This window comes from Bemisia tabaci, chromosome 6 (genome assembly GCF_918797505.1).
Source record: "Bemisia tabaci chromosome 6, PGI_BMITA_v3".
NCBI classification, from domain to species: Eukaryota; Metazoa; Arthropoda; class Insecta; order Hemiptera; family Aleyrodidae; genus Bemisia; species Bemisia tabaci.
In genome coordinates this window covers 12,884,816-12,904,538 of record NC_092798.1, presented here as the reverse complement: position 1 = coordinate 12,904,538, position 19,723 = coordinate 12,884,816, and the positions used below count along the sequence as shown (strand labels likewise).

Genomic DNA, 19,723 nt, shown 5'->3' with positions numbered 1-19,723 from the left:
TATTCTGTTTTAGTTGTGTGAGGATGGGGTTCTCGCTTGAAGTTCTTCTTGCTGAGAATCTTCAAAAATTTTCAGGTATTGAATAAGTTCCCCATTGAGTTACCGGATTCAATATAGAACTCAAAAATTGTAATCGTGATCTTTTGGGCCCTCAAGAGCAGACCCTTCCGAAAGTTCGCACAACCTTGAAAAAATTCGAGAAAATTACCTGCTTGACGAGCTGCCGAAGATGCACACTAGAAGACTCGGTCGCCGAATCCGAAAAGCTCGGATTCTTATAACTTCGCATCGCAGCGCCGCGCGCCGCGCGCAAGAATGAAAATCATGTTTATAAAATATTAGTGACGTCAGCGATGCACAGATCATGGACCGGCCAACTTCTGCTAGGTCGGCACTCGCAAGTTGACCTCACTGCCTCTCCTCTATTCAACTGCATGAAAAAAACAACAAAAAAATCGCGATTCTTTGTGAGATAGCTCATCTCAATAAATGCGGATTGTTCTTTGTATATTTTGGATTGTTCTCAGTGGTGAGGCGTGAATGATCGATTTATCGATATTTCCCCTATTGCAGCTGTGGTAATAAAGAATCGATCGTTAAGGTGTTCGTTGCAAACACCCCGTTCACCGATCCCTCCCTACAGGTTTGAATGATAAATCAATAGATATATCGCAAACCATGCCACGCTATATCTAGATTTAAAACTTATAATTGTTTTACACGCCTTAAAACTGATTATTGAAATTGATAGACAAAGAAGTAGACGAAGATGACAAGTGGAACTGCAAGCGATCCTATTTAGTGATGACAGCGGGTTGTTGCAAGGTACAAAGAAAGTAAGTAATGGACTGATAAACGGCCACCGACAAGGAGCCCTATTGATAGTCCATCATTTACCCCTCAGTTTATGACAATAAAAACAACTAGGTTCACCAATAGGATCGTTAAATTTTCCTTTTACCTTCATAATACATTTCTTTGTCTATCAATTTCAATACTTAGTCCGGCTGCTCTGAGAGAGCAGCCAGGTCGGTCGGTAATTACACGTAAGGTAATTGAAGGACAATGAGAAACTAAAAAACAACAACATTCACGGATTCAACGGTTTTACTAACATAAAAATATTGACGTAAAAGAAAGGAAGGAAAAGAAGTTTTGCATAAAAACAAGTTAAAATACACTAACTTTGTGTGACGGGTGAGAAATGTAAATTTCGCAATATGTGTTTCTGAACGGAATCTTGTGAGCAACTCTACGACAGTTTACAAGCCCCATAAATTCTTCACGAGGACGAAGGTGCTGAGACTTGTCTACTAAAAGTTGCGTTAAAATCCAGGTGTTTTAAAATTCTTTGACCGAAAAATTACTTGACTATTCTTCAAAAATGCACATATTTAAGTCTACAGTTGTTAAAAAGTGGTGACTTTCGACTAAATTATTTCGACATTGTTTTGTCACAAAAATGTGTAACACTTTTTTAAAATCGAAATACAAGTACAAGACTATTATAATCCCTGGCTCAGATTTGTTATCACCTTTGGTAACTTTTTTATAAGATGACTTTCCAAATGTGTGCATGAGTTGATTTTGAATTTATAGAACTTCTTTTCTGCGTTCCTCGGAAAATTTTGATGAGGAAATGTCTAGTGGTGATTTAATTAAGGGATGCTAATCGGAGAGGGCAGGAAGATTCAATTTGACTCTGTCTATGTATTTGATGGCTTGTCTCTGTATTTATTGACGGGCCATATTTTGATAGGTTTCGTCAATCAATAAGCAATTTTTCTAGATTTATTGAAGTTTTCACCTTAGCAAAGCTGGCCTACCACTGAAAACCTTTCCCTCCTCCTAAGACTCGGCCAAAACGGCCCATTTGTTTTAATGCCTACATATATCTAGTAGTCCATCACGGCTTACAGGCCTTGAGTTGTTTTTAGCGGAAGAAGTACTGCTGCAAAAAAGGGTCCGGCCATTGAACCGAACGTTCGGGTGTTCCTCATCATCCCAACTGTGCGACTTGTCAAACCGAATCTTCGATCCGTGTTAACCGAACTTTCGACGGGCAAAGTTGAGTTGCAAGAGCCGAAAGTTCGGTTTGACAAACCGAGTGGTTTGGATGATATAACGAGACACTCAGTGTCTTTTTCGTGAACTTTTTTTTCGAGGTCATCACATGTGCCGACGTCACCACACAGGCACTTCAAACGCATCCAGAACATCGAAGAAAAACAGGTAATCCTCGACCACTCTACCACTGATAAACTCGTTGACATACATCCGGTACCTAACTTTGAACACCTCCTTCGTCTCCAACGAATGCAAGAACAGATTGAACAACATCTCGAACTTCTCCAATCGAGCCGCCCGGCTGGCGTTGATACTTCTGCACTTGCGCACGAGGTTACAAGCGGCCATGACGCCGTCCTCGGACAATATAAACTGCTGGGCGAACTCGCGGCGATCAGCTTGCGCGAACTCTCGCCGATCCGCCTCCGCGAAGGCCCAAGCCAAGAAGTGCTCGACGACGAAGAGGAGGTCGGCGGAGACGAGGCGCTTGCACGTGGAGGCGGCGGTCTCAGCCACGACGCGCGCTTTCAGGTCCTGGATCTCCTCGTGCGTGAGGAGGCACCACTCGAGGAACGGCTCCACGATTTCGAAGTGGTTGAAAGGGATGAATTTGGTGATGATCTTGGCGTGGAGCTCGGAGAGGGTGAGGTGGTTGATCTTGAAGGCGAGTTGGTCCTCCTCGGCGTCGAAGAGCCAGTCGAGGAATTTGGCTGAGCGACGCTTCGCGTCGCTCAGGTCGCCCAACGGTACCGACCACAAAGTGCAGATGTGGGCTACGGAGAACGGACTGCACCTGAAACATATGAAAATAATCAATCGTCGTTCCTCCCACGAAAAGACGTAACTAAATTTCAATGTTGCCAAAAATCCTCGCGGTAATTGCATTTTTACCGGGAGAATCTTACGGGCATTTCTAACTGAAAATTTTACTGATTATTCTTCAGACCTCAGGCAAAAATCGGAAAAGTTTTGAACACAATTTGCCCAGGTACTTTTATGTGAAAAATTTGATTATTTGAGTTAATTTTGCAACCGTGGAATGAAGTTACGTTCCTTCATTTCTAACTGAAAATGTTACTAATCATTCTTCAGACGTCAGGCAAAAATCGGAAAAGTTTTGAACATAATTTTGCCCGGGAACTTTTATGTGAAAAATTTAATTATTTAAGTCGATTTTGCAACCGTGGAATAAAGTTACGTTCCTTCATCCGGAAACCGACGATACATGCCACTTTTCGCAGGAAAATGGACCTTAAAATAAGTTACGCTCTACGACACACACTTCGTGAGTCTCACAATAACGGCGGTGAGGCTCGGTTTTGAGTTTCTGCTCATTTTTTTGGGTATATTTCTGGTTGAAAATGCGCTTGAAATCGCTGCAAAACCCCACGGTCATCAAATGATTCATTTTGATCGGAATTTAATTCGTGTATCGAGCACTGGAAAAAAAAACACACTGGATCTAGAGTCCAGACTCTTAAAAACATCGGCACGAAAAAATACTCTTGATTCAATCGGATTTTTGCTTGAATCAAGAACCAAGCCTCTTAATTTGAGCGGATTTCCTTTCGATTTAGGCTTAAATCTGATTGAATCAAGCGTATTTTTTCTTGTCAATGTTTTCAAGAGTCTGGACTCTAGATCCAATGTGTTTTTTTCCAGTGAGGCCAATACCCGGGACGATCATCAGGTGGCAAAGGAATAGACGCAGTGACACAAACCTGAGCTTTTGTTTGAGGTTGAGGCGATCCTCCTGTTTCTTCATGGCCCACGCGAGGTACTTATCGACCCTCTCGTACTCTTCCTGTTTGATGAAGCGCATGTAGTCGATGTTGATGTGGATCTGGGATTTGAGGCTGTTCTGCTCCTCCTCGGAGAAGTGGAGCTCCTCCATGCATTGCTCGAGCAGCTCGAACTTCTCCTCTTTGATTAGGTTCGTGAAGTAGCTCTTCCCTTCGGCGATCAGGTCGTGGCGCCGCTCGCGCAGGTCCGGGTCGTTCACGATCATCGAGATGCTCGAGATGTCCTCCACCTTGAACAGCACCGACAGTACCTGGAAAATCGTTGTCGTTAATATCTCATACGTGTTAGAACGTATTATTCGTAGTTTTGTTTTTCCTTCAATATCATGGCTAGGCCACACTCTATACTGAATACTTTTGCATCACATGAAGAGCGTTCATGAAGCACGAGAAAAAACACTAAGAAATGACCCGAACTGTAAGTAACGAGGGCACTATTTCGCGGGAAAAACAAAACCAAAAGTTCAACAAATTTCAATTACAGTCAAAAAAAATTTATTTGAAGTTTTTGGAACTTTTGGCTTTGTTATCCCCGCGAAAGGGTGTGGACCCAGCACCATTTCTCCACCTTGTTCATAAAGTACTTACGACACTTTTTCGGCATATGTGACCTCCTCCCCCTCTCCCTGCTTTGTGACGTACAGTGTTCGAAACTCACAGGCGCCAACGCGCCAAATGCGCCTTAAAAATCGGCAATGGCGCCTAAAAAATGAAGGTTCTGCGCCAATGTGACCCCTAAAACTGTCCCCTAAAAATCTGAATTTTCATAGGAAGTCACATAAAGAACGAAAAATGAATCTATTTGAATTAAAAAAAAGTCAGCATTTTCAGCACTACAAGTGAAAGCTTTTTCTATTCTTCACGATTTCATCATTCGTGCTTTTGTCTTCCCCAAAGTACAGTTACTTACTAGTTCTGTTACGAAAACATATTGCGTCTACCTTTTCACTAAATGCGCCGTAATATATAGGCAAAAAGTCAATTTGGCCCCTGAAAAATCTTCGATGACGCGCAAAAATCGGGCTTGATGAGCCACATGGCTCCTAAAACTCAAAGGTGAGTTTCGAACAGTGATCTATAGGATCGCCCTATACTCCCTACGTCTTCTTATGCTATCTAGTTGTCTATTAATTTCAATAATCAGGCCGCTGGACATTTACCTGCCAGCAGTTGCGGTCTACGCTCTGCTTGAGGTGCGGCGGGGTGGCCCGCCAGACGGCCTGGAAGATGCGGTGGAACTTGTTGTGGGGGAGTGGGTAGCCCTGCTCGGCGTCCTGGGTCAGGCGGCTCATGACCGAGTGCATGAGGCTCTGGTAGTCCTGCTCCGAGAAGAGCGGCCACATCTCCTCGAGCGCGCAGAGGAAGAGCCCTTGCCATGGCCAAGTGTACAGGAGCATCTTGAGCACCGTGTTCTTGTGCCGCGAGTACAGCTCCAGCCGCTGCACCCGCGACATCCGCCAGAGCAAGAACACCAGGATGTCCACGTGCACGTGGTTCTTGTACGAGAACAGGTTTCCAGACAGCACCTAGGGACAGCAATAGATATAAGGCGTCAGGATAAACGAACCGCGTTTAGTAGAAAGGAACCAAGCCCTCATCAGCTATTACCAAATTCAACTATGTAATTTAATTTTTTATAAAAGAACATTTGTGTGGATTGCTTAGAACATTTCGGGGAATTTACCTCGTACAATGCGGAAAATTCACTAAAATTTGCACGACAATCCGCACAAATGTTTTCACGTTAAAAATGAAATTAAACCGGATTCAATTTGGCAAAAGCTGATGTGGTTTGGTTCCTTTCTGCTTAACGCGGTCCAAATGGGTCTCACGAGGGAAAAAGGAATTGTGTTTAAATACGAGAACCAAGTTTTTATTTTGGAAAACGAGAAATTTTCTCGTTATATTCTTGGAAGAACTCTATACGTATCTCGATGCAGTTTGATATTTTCTCTGAAATGATACCGCTTCCAGAAAACCCAAGAGAGAATTATTTGCGCACTAAGTTTTTTTTTTTTTTTTCAGAATAATTGATTGAACTATATTTTATTTCTTCAATTTCATCTCTCCTATGTTCGGTTGTGTTGTTCACTTAGCCCTTGAAGCACCACCACGAAGAAGACAAACGGAACCATCATAATATGGAGAAAGAGCAAGGGATAGGACGCGCGTTGATGACGGCGCAGAGATACAACTATACATGCTCGATGGATGTCCGTGCTGCATCTGCAAAATTGAAGGCGCGACGGCGCGGCGCGAGGTGTATACTCGCAATACTCACCTTAATGCTGGGAATGGGGTGTCGCAAGGAATGGGGAGAAAAGTAAAAAACGAGGCTCGAACAATTTTTCAGTTGTGTTGATACTCGTTTTTTCCCTTTTTTTAAAAAAGAATTTAATTTATGATTCTTTTTTTTAGAAAGTATTTGTAGACTTATTAAACTAAGGCTCTTATTTACCGGCACCATAATTCCCCCAGAGAAGATAGGATAATTCGACCCAGCTTGGGATTTTTGGGGGGATAATTGGCAGAATGACACCCCTGACACTCTTTTTTTAAAATTCATTGTCAGATTCATTCTTCCAATGTATTCGTAGAGCTTTATCTAAAGCTTGTATGTACTGTACTCGGCCCCATGCGACCTACGGGCCATGTGTTTCTAGCAAGCCTCGTGTCAATTCGACCCGGTTTGGGCACCTACGGGATAACTTAAACCTACACTATGGCGATGTTTTTGATATGTGGAGCAGGTGATAAACGCCAAAGGTTGGCAACAGCTCTTTCTCACCCAGAAAAGAAACCAAGTCACATCAGCCATTGCTAAATGTAACTTGGGAATTTTTTGTACGATAGAACGTTTGTGCGGATTCCTTTGAGAATTTCAAGGAATTTCCTTTGTGCCATGCAAAAAATTTACTGAACTTTGCTCAAAAATCCGCACAACCATTTTCACGTAAAAAATTGAATTGGCAAAAGCTGACGTGGCTTGGTTCCTTTTTATTGAACATAGTCCAAATATTTTGTAACTTTACCTCGTTGCTCTTTTCAATAGACAAGATGGCGCATTTCAAGAGGTTGCGCTCCCTCTGCTCGTCGTCCAACTTGGCCCAGAAGTACTTGGTGGCCGCGTGGTAGCCCTCAACGACGGCGAGGCGGAACATGTTCTCGTGGACGGGGTGGTTGAGGATGTAGAAGTCCGAGGCCTCGAGGCTCATGTGCTTGAGCAGGTTGACCAGGAAGGAGAGCTTGCCCTCCATGAAGAACTTCCAGTAGGCGACCAGGTGGAACTCGGCCTGCTGGTAGATCCCCTCCAGGTAGAACGGGCCCTCTTGCACCTCCCGCGGCACCTGCTGCCAGAGGTACTCTACGTATTCCTCCAGGCAGTTGTTGCATGCTAGCTGGTACAGGCTGCATACGTTTGAGGGCCCGCCGCGGCTGCATAGGGTTTTTATGATCCTCACCTGAAAAAATTAAAAAATGGATGAAAACAAAAGAGAATGGAGATGTTGCATGTGTGAGGAATTTGCGATTTGACCGTTGATTCTTGTGTAAAAGTTCGCGAGAAACAAGACGGTGCCTCTGGTTTTCTCTAAAATCAACTCCCAAGCTCAAAAAAAGCTTTCCAGTTGAGGCCAAAATGGAGGGGACATCCCAATCACGGCAACTCTGTCAATGTATTTGCTCCCTAGCTTTGCGTGGAGAGTTTGTCTTGATGTAGAGGTGGACTCTCAGGTTAGCGTGGGATATCCCCTCCATTTTGGCCTCAACTTGGGAGCTTTTCTTGAGCTTGGGAGTGGATTTCAGAGAAACCAGTGGGACCATTGTGTTTCTTGCGAACTTTTACATAAGAATCGACAGTCAAATCGCAAATTCCTCACACAAGCAACACCTCCATTTTCAGGAGGTTGAAATTTGCTGGATTTCCTGTTCAAGTGGACACAGCATCATGAAAATGAAGTTGGGTAGCATTTACCATACTCTGGTTAAAAAACAGCACAACCAGACAGTGTGGTATAACCTCCGGCAAAATTACTTTCACAATAAGGAAACATCTTGTTACTTGCATGATAATATTGAAGAAAGTTACCATACTCTCTGAGTTTGCCCTTTATTAACCAGAATATGGTAAATGCCACTACTTTTTTTCCCGAACAGCACGAAGATACCGTGGTTAATTTTTTATGAACAGCCCTGTAATTTCTTTTCTAATTTTAAATACTTATATTAAAACGCGAAAATCTAAGCTCAGATTCGGATTTTTCGTGAAAAAATCCATGCGATTTCATGTATCATACGTTAGCATTGCATGGAGGGAAGAGATTAAAGGAAAGAAAAGAAAAGAAAAAACCACTTTCTGCTCGATCAATTTTTGATTAACAGCCCTGTAATTTATTTTATGATTTTAAACATATTAAAACGCTTGATATCGAAAATATAAGCTCAGATTCGGATTCCTCGTTTAAAATAAATGCGATTTCATGTCACATACTTTAGCATTCCATAAAGGTAAGAGATTAAGGAAAAGAAAAGAAAAGAGAAAACCACCTCTGCGTGATCAATTTTTTATTAACAGCTCTGTAATTTATTTTATGATTTTAAACATATTAAAACGCTTGATATCGAAAATATAAGCTCAGATTCGGATTTCTCGTTTAAAATCAATGCGATTTCATGTCACATACTTTAGCATTCCATAAAGGTAAGAGATTAAGGAAAAGGAAAGAAAAAAAAAAAAAACACCTCCGCGTGATCAATTTTTTATTAACAGCCATGTAATTTATTTTATGATTTTAAATATATTAAAACGCGTGATATCAAAAATCTAAGCTCAGATTCGGATTTCTCGTTGAAAATCGATGAGATTTCATGTATCATATGTTATTATTGCACGAAGGGAAGAGATTAAACGTAGGCGTACTAATTCCATCATCCCTTACGGAAATAATTTCTTTATCTATGCCGCCGTCCGATCGGAATCTGTCAGGAATCTGTCGAGGCGCCACTAGGCGAAGATTTCGTCCCGAGGAATTTCCCTCACGATGAATTCTTCTTCTTCCTGTGCTGACCCATATTTGACCGATCAGTGTTGCCACGTTTAGCTTCTTTCCCTCACGCTATGCCAACGTGTGATACATGAAATTACATCGATTTTTCACGAGGAATTCAAATTTGAGCTTTGTTTTTGGATATCTCGCGGTTTTATGTAAGTCCGAGGAATTTCCCCAACGATAAATTCTTCTTCTTCCTGTGCTCACCTCCTCACCCATATCGGACTGATCAGTGTTGCCACGTTTAGCTTCTTTCCCTCATGCTATGCCGACTTGTAATACATGAAATTGCATCGATTTTTCACGAGGAATCCAAATTTGAGCTTAGTTTTTGGATATCACGCGTTGTAATAATTTAAATTTGCAGAAAATCTCGCCCGTTAACTTTTGCATAAGATGGCGGACGAGACTTAGAATGCTATCTCGGCTCCTGTTCTATCGACCTTTGAGAAACTTGGTAAACTCGTATATATCTTGAAGGGAAACTCGAATTTGAGATCAAATCTTTAAAATTTCGAAATCCAAGATGGCAGACGAGGCTTAAAATGCTAGCTCAGCTTCTGTTCGATCGAATTTTCTGAAATTCGGTATCCACGGGTTCTTTTCAACCGTAAACTCGAATTTGACATCAAAATTTCAAAACTATAAAATTTAAGATGGCGGACGAGACCAAAAATGCAACATGGCTCCTGTTCGATCGAATTTTCTGAGACTCGGTATCCAGAGGTACCTTTTGACGGGAAATTCGAATTTGAGAAACAATTTTCAAAACTATAAAATTCAAGATGGCGGCCATGGCCTAAAATGCTAAGTCTGCTCCTATTCACTCGATTTTCGTGAGATTCGATATTCGGAGGGATTTTTCAACGGGAAACTCGAGTTTTTGGTCAGATTTTCAAACTTTCAAAATCCAAGATGGCGGCCGTGGCCTAAAATGCTAAGTCGGCTCCTGTTCGCTCGATTTTCATGAAAGTCGGTATCCAGAGGTACTTTTCAACGGGAAACTCGAATATTTGGTCAGATTTTCAAAATTTCAAAATCCAAGATGGCGACCGTGGCCTAAAATGCTAAGTCTGCTCCTGTTCGCTCGGTTTTCGTGAGACTCGGTATCCGGAGGTACTTTTCAACGGGAAACTCGAATTTTTGGTAAGATTTTCAAACTTTCAAAATCCAAGATGGCGGCCGTGGCCTAAAATGCTAAGTCGGCTCCTGTTTGATCGATTTTCGCGAAACTCGGAATCCGGATGTATTTTTCAACGGAAAACTCGAATTTTTGGTCAGATTTCCAAAATTTCAAAATCCAAGATGGCGACCGTGGCCTAAACTGCTAAGTCTGCTCCTGTTCGCTCGGTTTTCATGAGACTCGGTATCCGGCGATATTTTTCAACGAGAAACTCGAATTTTTTGTCAAATTTTCAAAATTATAAGATGCAAGTTGGCGGCCGTGGCCTAAAATGCTAAGTCGGTTCCTGTTTGATCGATTTTCGTGAAACTTGGTACCCGGAGGTATTTTTCAACGGGAAACTCGAATTTTTGGTCAGATTTTCAAAATTTCAAAATCCAAGATGGCGGCCGTGGCTTAAAATGCTAAGTCTGCTGATTGTGGATGAGGACAAAGATAACATATTCGCCACTATTCACCGTCCCAATCGGAAATTTTTTCCTTGAGGCAATCTTGAAATTTCATTCATACAATCTTATCCGGAAGGTTGTCTCAATCTTGGTATAAGATTGTATTAATCTGCGAATGTTCAACGGGCACGCTTGCGTTCGTAATATTGATACAATCTTGAGAGAAAAAGGTTGTAAGAAGCTTTAAAAAAAAGCTAATAATAATGTTTTATTAATATCCTGGCAAAGTTGTCTCAAGATTGAAATAAGATTGAATTAATCTGCGAATGTTCCACGAAAACGATTGCATGAATAATATTTTGGCAAAGTTGAGAAATGAAGGTTGTAGCAAGCTCGGAATTACCAGCTAACAGACTCTCTGCCAGCGAATGCTGATATTTGTTTTTCTAAATTCTTGATAAGGGGATTTTTCGCGGGGATCCCCTGAAGTCCCCGAGTAGGTAGTTATAGTACTATTTTTGCACTATGGTAACCTGCAGGACATCAATTCGACACCTATCTCACGCTTTATTTCTATCAGGTTTATCCATGATAGTGAATCTTAGCTATAAAGGGGCAAGGCTGGAGCCCAGCTAAACACAGCTTTAGCCGAGAAATCGGGGAAGCGTACTTCAATTGAGAAAATACACAAAAGTAAAAGCCTGTAGCTTCCTATAGCTTCGCAATACGCTTATGAAGACGTTTAAAGTAACAAAATCGAGACATATTTAAAGCAATTGCATTTATATCGAGTCAATTTCTTTTCAATAATATAACGGGATTTATTCTACCGGTGATTTGGGTATTTTAGCCCCAAAATACCTTTAAATCGACTTTATCTTCTTGGAGTTCAACAGAATTTTTCCTTTCTTCGCTTAAATTATTCCGCAGCACTTTTCTTCAAGAATCTGATAAGATTTTGCTTCAGGCAGATCAAAAAATTTAAATTCGTTCGAATAGCTTACTACATTCACAATATACGGTCTTGTCAAAGTGCATCGTTGAAGTGTTGGATCGTATGAATTCTCTTGTTGTGTTACTTGCCTATTTTGAAATATCTTTAAATGAAAACTAAAGGGGTTGATATGTGCGAGTTAATGACGCGCCTTATCAACACATTGTAATGGAGTTCACTGCTTGGTTTTTTTTCTTTTTTTCTTCTTCTTCAAACTATTTAACGTTTTCTATGACGTGACACTTATGGCGTCTAATTGATTCTCACCTGGTCGATGGTGCCCATGGGCGTCCAGAAAACGGGCTTGGAGAAGTCGGAGCTGGCTATGGACATGTTCTTGGCGTACTTGGTCCAGTAGAAGAGTCGCTCGCCGAGAGAGCGGACGATGTGGACCATCTCGCAGTGGATGCTGGGCGGGAGGGGCACTAGCGAGAGGAGCTGGACCACCTCCTGGGTGAGGTCGTTCCACTTCTCCTTCTTCTGTTTGGGCTGCTTGCACGAGTACTCCGTCCGGAAGTACTCGTTGATCTTCGCCTGGATCTGAGGCTGCTCCCACATGAGCACGGCTGAGCGGAGCATAGCCAAGTGCTCTAGGCATAGAAAAGGACTGTCCTCCATCTTTGAAATTAATTTTCACAGCTATTCGTCTTTTTTCAAACGGTTTAGCCGACCGATTTTCCCGTGAACAAATCTTTCACTCTCAAAACGATCCATTTCTGGAAAACGAAAGGAGGGGTATCGATAAGTGTATTTTTTTAGCCCCTTAGAGCACATCATCTAACTAAAATCAATTCAGGGTTAAAATGTGTCCTGAAACCTCCTTGATAACGTATCAAAAGCTCGTTTTAGTTAGACGATTTGCTTGGTATCGAAAAAGCCTCGGAGTGAAAAAAACACGCATTTTTCGCTGAAATGCGCCTGCAGACCTACGTTCAGGCAACCATTCAACACCCATCCAGTGGCTTACGGATACCAAATCATGATTATTTCCGTAGACTGCGTCGAGTCAACTTGGAAAACCCGCATACATTTCCAGATTCTGGGGGGGGGGAAGGTCAAAATAGACCCTTATCGATACCCCTCCTTTCATAAGGATTGATGAAAATAATTGCGGTAGGAAGCATCCATAAATAAGTAAGTAACGCTCTGGAGTGGGGGGTTATGAGCCTGCGTTACTTTGCGTTACGGTGAGAGAGGAGGGTCAGTTCCAACGTTAAAATTTCTTTAAAAATACTTCGAATTTAATCTAGCTATATAGGCAACAGTTTTCCACAATCTTGGGGCAGGGAGTGGGGGTGGGGTCCGTCATAGCGTTATTAAATTATCAGGGTGGTTCCGTGGTTGCGTTAGGCAGTGTTACAAAGCTGAAAACATCTAAAAAGTGCTTTACGTGATTTATGAACGCTTCATGACGACCAGTGAAGTCAACAAAATCTGGATAGGGATAATATGAACACTACTGGCTGATAATTGAAATTGATAGGGAAAGCGACGGTAGGCAAAGAAGACGAAGAGAAAATGGAGCGATCCTATTGGTCGAAACTAGTGGTGGGTATAGGATAAGTGGGAAAATGACGGACAATCTCTCTTGGGGTGCCGTCACTCTGAGTCTGTTACTTTGTTACTCACCGCCTTTGTCCATTACAACCACCTGCCTCCACCAATAGGAGCGCTCTATATTCCCTCTGTCTTTTTTGTCTACAGATTTGTCTATCGATTTGTGTGGTCGCTTTATCTATCACTTTGCTGCTGTTACACTGCTCCTTCACCCTTAATGGGCTATCACTAAAAAGTGTAATTTATATTTTTCTCTCGGCTGGATGCATTTTTAAATCCAATTAAAATATAAAAAATAGGCCATCTCTAATCTCTAATGATAATAATGACCTGATTGTCCATGAAGAAAGTAGAAAGGTTTTTGATAACAATGAACCTTACCAAAAATTCTCACTTATATCATAATCCAGGCTCCATCAAGCCGAAGCTCCATCGCTTCAACGCGCGACATTTTTCGAGACACGGTTTTTTAAACACGATCCACTGTCCAAATCAAGTTCAAGTTCCTAACTTCACGTTCCAGTGTGCCACATTTATAAATTTATTCACGATTCTGCAATTCAAATTTTCTCGGTATGCTCTTCACCGACTGATATTTCGCCACACAGTTCTGTTGTACGACGATAGCTCAAAAATTCGGGAAGCCACCCCGCACAAATTTTGCTCTGATAACCGCTTTAATTTAAATTAACAACAAGTGAGATCGAATTTCGGGGAGGTTTTTCGGAAGTCAGATTCAACGAGCACTTAGAAGAGTAAACAAGTTTGACACCTAAAGCTCCATCTCAGCAATGACACAGCGCTGTGAAAAATTAAAAGGTCATGTTTATTTAAAGCACGGCACGGCCCGTGCATTTTTATTTGCGGACAGTGATCAGTGAACTTCGATTGATCCATGCCGTTGCTTCATTTACGGGTTGATGCATCTCGTTGTTTCTCTTCCAGTCCATTCGTTTTCTTGTGGATAGCATTTTTTTTTTTTTTTCACTTTTTTTGAGAGGGAGTTGTCATTAATTTTATTAATTAAGTTCCCTCAAGTATGATAATGAGGGTGGCACTAGGGAATAAAACTACCTAAGCTGCTTTTTCACAAGAGAAAAAAAAGAATGAATTAAATAATCCTCTCAAACACTATATTTTTACTACCTAATTCTACTACCTATTTAAACTACCTAAGCTGCTTTTTCACGAGACAAAAGAAGAATGAATTAAACAATCCTCTCAAGCACTATATTTCTACTACCTAATTCTACTACCTATTTAAACTATTTAAGCTGTTTTTTCACGAGAGAGAAAAATAATGAATTAGACAATCCTCTCAAGAACTTTATTCGAAAAACCAAAATTCCCCTAAAGCTCATTGTGTATGCCGCAACATGATGCAAATTGAAAAAGAATTGGGAAAATTTCAAGATTATAATTGCAGGAAATGACCTTTTGTTAAAGGGGAAGGCACTTTGCTCTATTTGGGTAAACTCCGCGCGTGAATTTGCATTAATGAGGGTCAAAATAAAACCATATGATAATGAACAAAACTCTAAGGATAAAAATAATGAGAATCACGATTGATAAAAAAAAAAAAAAAAAAAAAAAAAAAAAAAAAAAAAAAAAAAAATCCTATAGGGTTGGTTGGAAGCCGCCACACCTGAACTTTGAGAAAAGGAATATAAAAATTGAAAAAAAAAATAGAAACGGTAGAGAGCTCTTTTGAGGAGTAGCCTAATTTAAGGCAAAGGATGAAAATAATCCCAAATGGAATAGTTTACAGCAGGGTAGAGTTGGTTTTTTTTTCAAATGAGGAAAAAATCAAGTCCTTCACGAGTTGAAAACTACAGGGAATTTTTTTTTTTTTTTCCCTTTAATAAAAATACAACTTGAAAGCATATTTAAAACGTTACTCATGATTACCTCCTTTGGCTGGCAAGTCATATTTTTAAGAAAATACATCTACAATTTTTTACAAACAAATCATACAATTGTATGGTGAAGGAGACAAAAGAAATTAGAGGAAATTGGTGAAATCACTATATTGCATCAACTTTCAGGCGTCATATCTGAGCGATCTCCCTTTTTTTTAGGCACCGAGGCTTGAATTTTAGGCGCATCTCCCGCATGTCACGCGATTGGCAAAGCGAGAGCAGTGATTCAATTCCTCCATCAAAATGTTCTGCGGTTTGCATGATTTATAATTGAAGGGGCTTAGTAACTCTCACCGGGCGAGTGCAAAATTTTGCACGCGGCCCTAAGATACGACGGGCGTTTTTGCCGTGGAAAAAACAGCATCATACTCAGTGCTATTCCAACACGCGTGAGTTGGTGTTAAATTTCCGCAAAACACACTCGAACTTACATTGTGACGTTGAGCTTTTGCACACGGCCCTAAAAGTACATATTTTGCGTTTGGCGAACCACTCGGCCAATGAGTGCCTCGGATTAGTTCTTTCGCGATCATGCGCCGTTTTGTGTTATCGGAGAAGTGTCATATCTCCCGAGATTTGACGAGTAGCAATCGACGGTAACGTACAATGTCACATCTTCAGATTTTATTTTAAGAAACTGCTCTAATAAAATAAATAAGGGCTGATAAGGCAATTTCTCGGCCTTTGGAAATGGTGGCTTGTAGTAAGAGAGTAAGACCAAATGATAATTTCCAAAAATCGACGAAGAATCAAATTTTGGCTCATCGAAAGTGTGGAAGTTTCAAAAATCAAATTGCTCAGAAATGCTATGAGCGTTAAAAAGAATTTTACATGTAGGTTATATAGCGTTTTTTACACCTAAACCTTGATGCTCTACACCATATTTGAGTTCCAAACCTCCCTTTTGGTGGGTTTGATTCGCAACGTTTGGAAATTCTGTGGGAATTTTGATAAAAGGACCGCCTCAAGTATCAAAGAACCAAGCTACGACAGCTATTGCCAAAATTTGATTTTCTACATGAAAACGGATGTGCGGATTTTTGTGCAAATTTCAGGGAACTGTCTGCGTAGAACTAATCAAATTTCTTAAAATTTTTGAAGGTTTCCTCACAAACTTTCTCCAGTTAAGAAATTGAATTGCCCAGTTAAATTTTGCAATAGCTGATGCGGCGTGGTTCATTTCTACTAAGAACGTTCCAAATCAGTTTGAACGCATATTGCGAGGTGCTTCAAAAAAGTTCCATGGCACTGACAATCGTAGAATTTGATCACTTTGACGGCTAAATCTAGATTGACAAGTGCTGAAACCGAATCAGCCAAAACCTTCGAAGAGGCACCAGATCTTGAAATAAAATTTGCGTTTGCACCATTTTCTCAGTCTACTTCTACACTGTTGAAACTGAAAACTGAATTGACACTGATTGGATTAAGAGAAACTAATAAATAAAGTTGAATGAAATTGGGGATGGCAGTTTGATGAAACGGTTCCCAACCGTTAAACTGTGCTTTGCGTACTGAAACCCTAACATTATGTATGATATACACTTACTTGGTAACACATATAGTTCCTGTGATAAGTAAAGAATATCGGCCTGGAAAATGTATTTCTTTTTATTATTATTTGTGAATCGGTCATTCAATCGGATTCTTAACGAATCGTGGTCGGTTCAAACCGGATTGTCATACAGGGTGATCTAAAAGTCCCGCACCACCGATACCAGGCATTGCCCCTGTAAATTTTGAACAAATTGAAATGGATATTTGAAATTTGTTGAGTGCTCCTAAGTCACAGGAAACGACGTTTGGGACCCCTTAGCATGTAAAGAGAACCATCCTGAAAAGGGACAAGAACCTTAGGGTCATAGAGGTGACTTTTAGATCACCTTGTGCTCTTAGGAAACAATTCTGACCCGCAAAATGTGTATGCAGTTTTCATATTGAAGATAATTTAAGTTCAATAATTTGTAGTATCTGATCAAAACTTCAGCTATATCTTTTTGGAGTTCAGTGAGCTCTGTTACGGGTATCGTTGAATGTACAGTACAATAATTGAGGCACAAAAATTATAAGAGATACATACCAATGTCGGAAAATTTTGATGTTTAGCCTTTGAACCCGACGACCCTCCCGCCCTAAAATGATGTTGCAGAGGATATACCCTAATTTTAAATTTTTTGGAGGGTCAGAAAATGCCGAGACAAATAAAAAACGTCAGAATAATAAAATAAAGTAATAACGTCTGGGACAAATTTCATACACACATTGGGAGCCACAATATGAGTGTATCATGTACGTACAGGAGAAATTTGGAGTTTTTTCTTCGGCTATTCCCAATTTTATCTTAAATGTTTTTGATCATCTATTGAAACGGTCAAATTGTAGTTGATTTCCTTTGAAATTGTGGCTTCAAATGGAGTTTGAATACTACAAGTTACTGCTCTGTGTCTTGAGGCTAAAAAATTTGAAATCAGAAAATTCATCAGACACGCAGTCCAATCCTTTTCATATCCGAACTTGATTCAGATAATTGAGATTCTGCTGTGGAGGATCCACCGTTAGATGTTGTTTAGATCAATGAAATCTGTTTTAAATATAATCAAGATAAGCAGGACATAAGAACCGCATTTTGCAATTAGGAACTACAACATCTTGCTCACTGTAGAAACAACATAACTCCCATTGGCTTTAATGGATGGGCTGGAAATAGTAGTTCCTAATTGCAAAGTGTATGTCATCCTTTCATTTTACAAAAAATGACTGGTAGACGCAATAGGATGAACGCAATAAGTATTGCATTTTCAATAATTTTCTCTCTTTTTTCCCGATAAAATTCTGCAATTCCATCATTGAAAAACGAAAGTTCACACTGGTATGAATGAAACATCGTCGTTATAATCAAATGATCTTCAGAGGCACAAAAACATCTTCCATGATCATCACTGCAGTTTTGCGGGATTGAAATATGGTGCCTTCTTGTTTTTTTACATTTCAGGTGATGAAACTGCAACACGCCACATCAAAATCCGCCAACGCTGTAGTGCTAATGATTGAAGATCTTTTTGTGCCTATATGATCATTTGAATATCACGCTGATATTTTACTTTTACCAGGGTGGAATTTTGGTTGAAGTTGCTCGATTTTCTATAATTTGTAGACATTTCTGAGCGTTCATTTCGTTGCATTTTCACCGGCGGACACTCTTCTTGTGCATTTGAAGCACTGATGGTCCACGTTTTGAAATTTCCATTATATTTGCGGCACAACTTCATGAAAAAGCATCTATGAATGATATATGATCATAACTGAAAGGAATTTAACCAGCTATTAAAGTCATTCCGAGAAAATTCAATAGATTTGTAAACAAAACGATTTTGATTACTCACGGGAAAATTTTTCTTAGTCCATAAACATGGAAAAATTATGTTATTGACGCCACGGCATGAAGGAATTATTTAAAAAAATGTTGAGTAAAAAAACGCTAAAGCCTGCTAAACTAAACTGCTACGATGGAGGTTTGAAAAATGAAATTCAAGGAAAAATATATTTAAAATTTTAATCTGCTGTGTTTAAGATAATAATTTGCCAGATTATAATGTAACATTTTCCACACAAAATAACTTGTTCCCTCCTCTGGCGACTAATTTTCATGACGTAAGAGAGTTACTCAAGTAAAATTTCAAAATTTCATTTCATACCCTAAATGAAAAAAAAAAATCTGCTGAAGACTGTATCTTCGTGAACTAACAGTTCTATCCGCGTAAACGATAACTAAATTTCATAGTTCTAAAAATAATAAAAAATTCGGTCGAAAAGCGATCAACCCCATTACAATTGAAAATCGCAAAACTGCAATTTTTAAAACAATTTTGTTACACTTCAAGTGGGCCCCGGCCACTTTGACACTGCATTCAGACCTCCCCTCTCCCACCCTCTCTGATTCCTCCCCACCATGCCACATTCCTCAAGAAATTTCAAAATCTATAGAGATTCTGCGAGTAAGACACTTTTCGACCCTCTTAAACAAAGATTCCAAGAGATAAGAGATCCATTAAACCTGTTTGATTTCAGAGAAGAGTACACTAAGGGGATTAATTTTGAAATACATATGAGTCAAAACGAGCAGTAAATCTAATTTCAATCTCTTTTAGAATGAAATAATGTCTTCTGATTAATAAATTTGCCTTGATATGTTGAATTGTTTTATTTAAAAAAGAGTAGAGATTTTTCTGACACAGACCACAGTTCTATTGCAAATAAATAATTGTGATTTCGATGACCATTTTGACCTAGGTTGAATTCAGTTTTTAAGGAATGGGCAGATTAAATTCATCAACTCTAATGTAAACTATAGACGCTCGTCTCTGACTTATAAGTTAATTTTGAAACTTTTTCATATATTTAATACCCTTTCTATAAAATTTTAGGAGAGAGACTGTTTAAGGTATTTTTTTTTCCGTTTTATCTGCATCATTTAATCATCAGGACTAAAAGCAGCATATGGTGCTTTGATCCATTTGTGTGACCGCAGCTTTTCTTGAAATTGGAATCTCTTTAGTTTTCTTACGATTCAGAATCTTATCGAAAATCGTTTAGAGAAGGAGCTTTCAACTTAAGTATCAGCCCAGATTCATCGTAAGAAGAAGTCTCTGAAACTTGAACTGTAATAGCCGTTAAGTTTAAGATGACGCCTCATTGCCAAAATGCACGGAAATAAATCGGGGGCGTGTTTTAGAACTTCAGGTAAAAGACTGACAACAGAGCTTT

The 19,723-nt window shown here is 39.9% G+C and overlaps 1 protein-coding gene across 1 annotated transcript; it reads right to left on the bottom strand.

The window, feature by feature from the left end:
* Positions 1-1,089: 1,089 nt before the first annotated feature.
* On the bottom strand, positions 1,090-14,023 carry LOC109042509 (uncharacterized). The gene is made up of 6 exons (XM_019059297.2): positions 13,422-14,023; positions 11,751-12,199; positions 6,902-7,330; positions 5,030-5,395; positions 3,789-4,120; positions 1,090-2,860 (listed from the first exon to the last, which is right to left on the bottom strand). Exons 2-6 carry the CDS (start codon positions 12,099-12,101, stop codon positions 2,185-2,187), a joined length of 2,154 nt encoding a protein of 717 aa, XP_018914842.2. The 5' UTR covers positions 12,102-12,199; positions 13,422-14,023; the 3' UTR covers positions 1,090-2,184.
* Positions 14,024-19,723: the final 5,700 nt, after the last annotated feature.

Bases quoted from the DNA above. Each gene is read 5' to 3' on its own strand.
- LOC109042509 (XM_019059297.2), bottom strand. From the start codon at position 12,101: ATGGAGGACAGTCCTTTTCTATGCCTAGAGCACTTGGCTATGCTCCGC. The intron at 7,331-11,750 runs GTGAGAATCAAT...TAATTTTTTCAG, and splicing joins CCATGGGCACCATCGACCAG to GTGAGGATCATAAAAACCCT. The intron at 4,121-5,029 runs GTAAATGTCCAG...ACGATTTTCCAG, and splicing joins TAGACCGCAACTGCTGGCAG to GTACTGTCGGTGCTGTTCAA.